This window comes from Egretta garzetta, unplaced genomic scaffold, assembly GCF_000687185.1.
Source record: "Egretta garzetta isolate BGI_Z169 unplaced genomic scaffold, ASM68718v1 scaffold16, whole genome shotgun sequence".
NCBI classification, from domain to species: Eukaryota; Metazoa; Chordata; class Aves; order Pelecaniformes; family Ardeidae; genus Egretta; species Egretta garzetta.
The window spans coordinates 3,386,667-3,395,857 of NW_009260022.1; the positions used below are offsets into that span (position 1 = coordinate 3,386,667).

Below are 9,191 nucleotides of genomic sequence, written 5' to 3' on the forward strand. Positions count from 1 at the left end.
GGGCTGCATCAAAAGAAGCGTGGCCAGCAGGCCAAGGGAGGTGATTCTGCCCCTCTACTCTGCTCTGGTGAGACCTCACCTGGAGTACTGCGTCCAGCTCTGGAGCCCTCAGCACAAGAAGGACATGGAAGTGTTGGAGCGGGTCCAGAGGAGGGCCACAAAAATGATCCGGGGGCTGGAGCACCTCTCCTATGAGGAGAGGCTGAGGGAGTTGGGCTTGTTCAGCCTGGAGAAGAGAAGGCTGCGGGGAGACCTGATTGTGGCCTTTCAGTACCTAAAGGGGGCCTATAGGAAAGATGGGGAAAAGCTTTTTAGTAGGGCCAGCTGTGACAGGACAAAGGGTAATGGTTTTAAACTAAACCAGGGTAGGTTTAGACTAGATATAAGGAAGAAATTCTTTACAATGAGGGTGGTGAAACACTGGAACAGGTTGCCCAGAGAGGTAGTGGAGGCCCCATCCCTGGAAGCATTCAAGGCCAGGTTGGGCGGGGCTCTGAGCAACCTGATCTAGTTAGCGGTGTCCCTGCTCCTGCAGGGGGGTTGGACTAGATGACCTCTAGGGGTCCCTTCCAACCCAAAACATTCTATGATTCTATGATCTTACCAAGTCTGTGGAACAGGGTTTGGTAGAGTGCTATGGGCTTGTTGATAGCATGTAGTCAATCCTCAAATAGCATAAGCGTGTGCAGTCCCAAATAGCTTTGTGTAAGATGTTTCCCATCCAGTAGAGTTAATTGCCAAAGTGTAATTTTTCAGCATCTGGTGTGGGCTATTTTGCTTGCCTGCATGGAATAGATTTAACCACTGAGAAGTTTTTTCCAGCTGGTGGCAGAAATTGCAAAATACTTCTAATCAGTAGGTCTCTAATAGGTTGAGGCTCCCTCTGCGGAGGGCATTGCTAAGTTTTTCACAGCTAGAAGCCATTCTCTGTTTACCATTGCAAAGCCCAGAGAGGTGTAAGGCCTAATGTGGGGGGAATGAAAGGAGAAATTTCTTCCTAAAGAAATTTCAGCTTCAGCATTTTAGTGTTAAGGTCTTCTGAATATGGGGTTGTTGTAAAAGTGGTTGCATTCATATGTAACTTTTCACTGTAGAAATAAAAAATAAATGGCAGCCCTTGTTAAAACAAGGGCATTTTATTTTCTGAAGCTCAGCAAATCAGGAAATAAAAAAAGAAAAGCACAAATTCACTTTAAAACTTCAGCTTTTCCCTTTAATGTTTATATTTAAAAAAAAATCCAGACTTTACAATATTGAAGATAATAGAAGATACTGTTCTTTTGCTTTTTTGTACTGGAAAACATTCACATCTATCATAGGAATGTCATAAGGGTTACTACGTTGCACTTTCACTGATGGCATATGTAGAACCACATTTAGATGTGTATTGCTTGAGTTCAAGAAGAGGATTTTGGTTTTGGTTTTGTTTAAGCAGAAGAGGTTTGTGGTACATATTTGGTAAATCTGATTCCACGTAATGCATAATCATGCTACCTGTAAATGTTGCTTTGTTATCACAATGCATAGAAGTGCTCGCTCACGAAAATTTTTCTTCAGTCCACCACCGGGACTCCCATCTGTAAAAATTTTGTGTTAGATTTTATTTTGTCAACATTGTCTTCTGGTATAAAGAAACGTTAGTGTAATTCAAAAATTTGGAGATGCCATTTTAAGGGTTACTTATTAATCAGAACAAAAGCAGGCAATGGCACTAAATTGTTTTGTTTTAAGGAAAAACGTATCCACAACATCTGCTTGGAGGGAGGCATCATAATAAATATTACATCGGTATAAATAGTACCGTGCATAATTTTCTGGACAATCTGTGTGATAGGGTAGCTGTTATAGTGACAGTGAAATAAATATCAGTCTCTTTTTCTTTTCGGTGAGTTTTTTTTTTTTTATTTGGTAAGGTTGCATCAAAGCTGTTTGCAGTCTATTCCTCTCTGTTTCTTTGTAGATGAACATCTGTAGCATTTCTCCTAAAGCATTAAAATCACACATCTTCAATATGTTTTTTTTTAAGCTGAGATGCAACTATTCCAATTTATGTTTGTATTCACCACCACCCTCCACTTTGCAAGCAAACCTTGCTCTTAAGGTTGGCTTATCAGGAGCTACATGTCTGTGGCTGCTGTCTTCAGTGCATGTAGTACAGTCTGTTCACTGATTTCAGAGAAGTCTTTCACCTGACCTGCTTCTCTGTTGAGGTGCTAACTGAATGTGTTCAGAATACTGTTCTTTATTTGCGGCATGCTGTATTAGATCCAAGTAGTGAGAATCCGTCCTAATAACTTACATTATTGACCCACAACAGATAAATGACATTGACTCTAGCTTTCCTTTTTGTCAAGAGACCAAACTAATTTGATATATTATTTGGCACCATCTTTGGTGCAAATACAGTTTTAACCAAGGAGGGAAATAGAGGTTTTCTCTAAATGCGCCTGCCATTCTTTTTAAAAAAGATTATACGTCTTCTAGCCTGACTTTGTTAACAGCCATGTTTTGTGCCTGCTATGTGGTAAATTACTTTAACCATATGTAAATGTTTGTCTTAGGGTCTAAAGGAATTTAAAACTTTCTTCTGGAGAGGAACAAAGCATGCAAATGAGTTTATACACATGCTTCCACTTTGAATACAGACCTGCACTGCATGTGAATTTGCACACCGGTTATTTTCTTCTCTATATTATGAAAAGAAAGCACAATTATTTCTTTAAGTAGATTGAAGAGCCGCTGCTTCATTCCTTATTAATTTATCAGTTTCCCCAGCCAGGCTCACATTTCTTTCTGACTAAATTGCTCATGCCAGACTGTTGTCACTGATGCTGGAAGTGGTGAAGAGGTAAATAAGACAGCTGGTTTTTAAAATTATTTCAAGCAGGTTTGCAGATATCGGACACGCTTAGAAAGAAATGGCTCAAACCTTGAAAATTCAAGTGCATGTTTGAGGTGCTAGTTGATCCATCTCCAGAAATCAAGAGCTTTTGCAGTCAGCGATGGTGGTGTCTGCAATTGCTTTGTCATGATCAGTTGCTTATTTTCCTTCTTACGTTTGTTCATGAATTGCAGACTTTACACATCCTAGTTAAATGTACAGATAGCTGAAGTGCTCTACCTACTGACGGTCACCAAATAGGCAAATAATACTCTTTCTCAGAGAAACCATAAACCAGTCAGCTTCCCTAATGATGAGTTATATAAAAAGGTTAGGTTAATCTCATCTTAAACTTCATCTTTCCTTTCTCTAATTCCAGTTCAGGGGCACAATCTAGGTTCTCACTACTTGAAATGAAATCCTAAAATTGTCATTTTCCTAAGCGCCAGAACTTGCCATCTGTGTAATTCCAAGGATGGGAAGGAGCCCTTTGCAATAGGCTGCCGTGATCCATACAGGGGAGTTTGGGTAAATGACTTCCCTGACCAGGAGATCACCTGAAGGTGGAGGTCAGCCAGTGTAGCTGACCAGAACACACTCTGAATGAAAAAACAGAGATAGAGACAAGGGCAATTGTTGCAAAACATCTCCGGTAATGAATGTTACCCCAGTGGTGTACCTGTTACCTATTATCAAGCTGGTTTATATTTTATGATACCAGCCAGCCCAGTCTTTATTAAACTAGTTTTATATAGCCTGTTGTAGATATATCAGCTGTGATGAGGTGTTAATACCTACTGAATGCCTGTTTGGCAACCATCCAGGGAGCATTAGACAAAAGTATGTTAAAAGCATGACATGGCTTTTTAATGCACAAGAAATAGGGTCTCATTTCATGAGCCATGTTAAACCAATGGTGTAAAATGTCCATTAAAAGAGCATGCAATAGAGGGAGGGCCTGCATTTTGTCAGAACTTGTTAAAAGTGTTCAGAATCATAGAATCATTTAGGTTGGAAAAGACCTTTAAGATCATCAAGTCCAACCATGCAGTGTATGGGGCAATGTTTGAAGCAAATAATACATACAGCAAAGTAAGTAAAGAGAAGTGGTCCCCAGAGTTTTCTTTCCATTCTTTCATTTAGTGATCTTATCATTCTGTCTCATTTTCATTTGTGACTCTATCTGTATTTCTTCTCAAATTAGGACAATATTTGATTTCTTTATCATAAAATGCCTTCCTTAGTACAGAGTTACTTGGGGCTTCCCACTGTATGTGTGTCTGCTTTGTTTTCCAGGAAGCCATTGTATGGATTGTTTCAATATAATTCCAGTATGATTGGACTAGAATCATTAGCCGATCCCTCAGATACCTGGGAAATTATAGAGACTATTGGAAAAGGCACTTACGGTAAAGTCTATAAGGTTGCCAATAAGAAAGATGGGAGTCTGGCAGCAGTAAAGATTCTGGATCCTATCAGTGTAAGTAAAAAATATTAAACTGTAACTTCATTGTTATTTAAAGGAATTCTCAAACACAGTTAAAATGTAAATCAAACGTGTAAGATAGTGAATGTGTTCTGAAGGGAACAGTTTTGCAGAATGCATTGGCAGAAGGAGTTTGGTACCAGCATCTGAAAGCTGCAACTTACAATTTCATCATCTTGTATGTTATCTGAAGACAGCATTTGCCTAGTTTCTTTTTTAGGTCTATGTAATTCTTCTGGTACAGATTCAGATATCTGTGCTTGGAGCATGCAAATGATAAAAAGGCACAGAGGCATTCCTCTTAGGGGCCTGCTACAGCAGGGAAAGTACAAGATGCTGTTAATCTTAATGTTCTTACTTTATTCTGTGTACTCCCTAAAAGAATTACTTTTCCGATCACAGAAGTACGGTGAACTTCAGGATATTTTATAGTTATCTTTTTAATAATACTGTGAAGCAATAGTTAAGATAAAACCAGAAGAAGAGCACAGCCCAAATTCTCAGAGGTAGTTCTGTGCCAGCTCCAGTTTTAGTGGGTATTAAATGCCTAGTTTCCCTTGAGAACCAAGGCCCCAGTTTTCAATGGAAGATTTAATTGGCAGCTGCTCAGGTTGGATCAAGCTGGAGTTTGATCATGACAGCTGGGTAAAATTTTTACTAAAAAAAGTTGCGTTTCCGTCATCTACCACTACTGAAATTCATCTTGGTTTTCTCTTGTATAAATTTGAAAAAGCTAATAAATAAGATTATATCCTTTTTAGCAAAATGCAAAAAAAAAGGAAAATGCATGTAAGAGCCTAAATATTCTAATAGTCACAGTCTGCACAGAAACGAGGAAAGATTCAGTGCTTAAGTGCTGTTCTGAGTTGTGGCCTGTGTGCTGATATTAAACAGTATTTTGTAATTGTCACAGAATTTTTTCATGAACAAACAGTAACATTTGCTTATTTCATGGGTTTTGTTTTGTCTCTCTTTAATTGTTCCTGGTTTGTGTCTTTCCCTCATAAGAATTTGTTGTTACTGATGTCCCCTTTGAGTTTTTTATTAAATTGTTTTCTGTTTGGTCCCATTTGATGACCATAGAAAAAAGAATTAATCAAAGGTTCATGTATTTACATTTACCTTACACATTAAAAATGTGGCATGGTTTAGTGTGGATTAAATTTACAGTATTGTGTGAATACTTTCAGCTGCATTAAAGTAAAAACATTTAAAAGTACAAACTAATTAAAAAATGGTTCTTTTTATCCATGAGACTTTGTTCTTACTTTGTAGGGACTTACTATGTTTATATGTTCTGTATGTTTATGGTTTTTATTTAGGATGTAGATGAAGAAATTGAAGCTGAATATAATATTTTGCAGTTTCTTCCCAATCATCCTAATGTTGTTAGATTTTATGGGATGTTTTACAAAGCAGATCAATACGTGGGAGGACAGCTCTGGCTAGTACTTGAGGTAAAAACATTTTGACAACGTTACATCTTAACTAGCAAATGTTGTTGGGTTTCTGGTTTTTATTGCAAGAAGAGTCACAGGCTATCATGATTCTTTGATTGGGGCCATTAATCAAAGGACTGGTGACACATGTTGTGTGGTAGCCTACTGTTGAAAATCGCATCCAAACCTAAAGTTCGTTTAATATGGAATGTTCTTGCATTTTATTTCTGTTCAAGTTGCTACATTCTACCTCCAAACCAAGCAAATCCTTTTGATAAGAGTGGTTTGCCTGAAAACAGCTTGATTTTTTTTCACGTTGGAGGAAACATTATCCAAGACATTTCTCTAAACTTATGGAGAGCTCAAGCACTTGAGGGAAACGCAAAAGATGATGAAGTAGTAACATAGAGGACAGTTAACAAACATGCTGCTTATTGCAAAAGTGAACAGAGAAAATGTAATGGGAAATTCTGTTTTATAGTTATTTAAAACTAGAGGCTGGTCGTTGTTGAAAACCTAGCAACACAAATGGCTTCCATTAACTCTTCTTGTTCAGTGGCAATCGATATTCTTGCAACGGAAAATGTATTTTGGTGGTCTTCTTGCCAGTTAAGTGACTGCCAAAAATTCTTGCAAGATGAGGATTTCTGCCAGATGTCTTCTAGGCTTAATTGATACAGAGCTTTGCACAGACCTATCATCAGTAATGGACCATTCAAACATTTCTCTCTGTTATAACTAGACTGGTAAAAGTTAGCATTTGCTTTTTAATTACTGATCATTTCAGAAATTCCACTCCATGTTCTTGTATGGTGACTTGAATCAGAATAGAGAATCTTTATTTCCACTTTTAAGTTGTGGAATCCCAACAATACATCTAACTTTTCCGTACTGTGGAATGATGTAGCTTGAATGAAAACTTTTGAATATGTTTCATCTTAAATTACAGTGACCATTAAAAAGAGCTGTAGTATTTTTGGTTTGGTGATGTTTTTTACTGTATGCCTGCTGGCTTTGTGTTGAGTTTGGGCTTGGTTTCTTATGTGTTTTCTTTTTTTAATACAAGTGTAGCATATCTGACAGATGCATTGCATGTTATCCATGTAATAAAATTTTGTAAAGTAAAATCATGACATATTCTATGCAACAAAATTGAATGTAGAGTTTGAGAGAGTTAGGTGTTTGTGTAGACCTTATCAATTACGTATGTTAATTTCAGATGGTTTTTCGTTCACATTATCCAAAGTTTTAAAGAAATTTGACATTTAAAAAAATTGTGTTTTCCTTGTACAGATAAATTTACCAGACAAGGCAACCTATTTCTTGCCTTGGAATTTACATGCAAATTTATGTATGCATAGCAGTTACTTTTTATATTATAAATTAATAACTCTTTTTCAGTAAAAGGGAATAGACTTTGATCCCTGAGTCTTTGATGAAATATATTCATTGGATGTGTGACTTCCAAAATTTGTAATAAGAAGGTGGATTTTTTTTTTCCTTTAGGCACAGTTTTGCCATGTGTACTCAGTACAACCAGGACCTTATTTGATAAATGCCTAGGATGAGGAAGGATAGCAAAAGTGGACCTTAAATATTTTTATGATGATACAGTTCTCCGTTATGTGTAGTAGAGACAACTGTAAAGCAAGCTTCCCTACTTTTCCATCTAAATGTGCATCAGTCCACTTTTAAACATACTGCCATTAGGTATAAAGTGGTAATAAAGTTTACAAGTTCATTTTGTCCCAGATCTTTGCTGACTGTCAAGAACAGTGTCACTGACAGCTGCAGTGGTGTTTGTGGGACATACTTATTTTCAGAGTCAGTCATTCATTTAACATACGCTACCAAACAGCTGTCAGTCTGTATCATTTTTCAGTCAAAACCAGCTTGGTGTTTTTTTGAAGTGAGGGCATACTTTTCTATATTTTATTTGCAGGCTAGAGATAAGTTTAGTATAGCCTGTCTCAATAGAACAATTAGTGCAAAGAAAGCAATAAACAAAAATCTTTGATTTAATGGCTTGTCAGCAAAAGGTTAAGCATGGAAAGAAAGACATGCACTTTCTCTCATGAGATGATGAAGTTCTCCTGTAAATACATTTGATGATTGATACTGAGCTGCATTTTCCCACCTCAATGATTTAAATATGTATAAAATTCCCTACTGATGCATTAAAAAGTAAAGTCAAATTCCTGCAGAACTCATCAATGTTTTCAGTGATGAATTTTTGCTTCAGGAACTTGTTTACGTGAAGGATGTCTTACTTGTCATATGATCTGGTCCTTTCCGTGAACTAAAACTTTCAGTCTAGTGAAATTTTTTGATTCAAGGGGAAGTTAGTAATAAAAAAAGGAAAATATCAACATATCACAGAAATTAGTGATTGAACTGATACACAGTTCATTAAAGATATTTGAGTGACGCAAAACTTGGAGAGTTTGTAGGACTCTTGTCATACCATTCTCCTGATTTACGCTGTAGTGTTTTAAATTTAATACTGATAACATAAAATGAACTTGTGTTGAAATGCATGTGATTTCTGTATGGCAGAAACATTGGTAAGGGTGCTGGCTGCAAAAACAGGCCTAGAGGAGAAAATTCAATGCAAGAAAGGCAACCAACTCTCCCTTTTTTTTTTTTTTTTTTTTATTTTGTCAAATAATTGTGAATATTAAAGTAAGAAAAAGAGAAAGGAGAAAGGAAAGAGGTGAATTGCTGCTTAGAAGGGCATGGACGTTAAACTAATGGTGTGGGTGAAAACATATTTATGAAGATTCTAATTTTACTTTTTCTCCTCCTCTTTTGATGTATGGCGGCCCATTAGTTAGAAATGCTTGCAAGAAGCTGCTTTTCTGGATCAGAATGTTTCATCTCAGTTGTTGGCAGCACGTGCCATCAAATCTGAGTATAGAGATATGGCTTCTGTCGACTTTATATTGCCTGCCAGCAGGAGCATTGATGGAGTGAAAGTTTAAAATGACTGTAATTTGTTGCCTCCTAGTTATCAAGAGCATCAATCTTTTCTGTCTGGCCTTTTCTTTGCGCAAAAGCAGTTTTTGGAAAAGACAATGCATGTATTATTTTGAAAATATGCAACTAATGTAAATTGGGCTTAGAAATCCTATTTTAACAACAAAATACAGTCCTGTTCATAATATTTTGATTTTTAGTCACATTTTATGAATTATACTTTACACTCTTTGGTTTTCACTTCCCTCCCCCCACCCAGGCCACTGTGATTCATTATTAACATTGCTAATAAAATATGCTGTAAGGTGGGGTGACAACATAAATAATTGCAAGGTAAAAATCTAGTTGTTCCCAGACCTGTGTTGTAGTGCAGTTTTGCACGGTAGGGCTTTACAGCCTAAACAAGTAA

At 36.9% G+C, this 9,191-nt stretch overlaps 1 protein-coding gene across 1 annotated transcript in view; it reads left to right on the top strand.

Moving 5' to 3' along the window:
- The window catches only part of MYO3B (myosin IIIB), a 202,841-nt gene that overhangs the window by 21,622 nt on the left and 172,028 nt on the right, over positions 1-9,191 (top strand). Inside the window, exons 4-5 of the mRNA XM_035896172.1 lie at positions 4,178-4,361; positions 5,690-5,824. Of these exons, the coding sequence (XP_035752065.1) occupies positions 4,178-4,361; positions 5,690-5,824 (319 nt within the window). The remainder of the gene's footprint in view (positions 1-4,177; positions 4,362-5,689; positions 5,825-9,191) is intronic.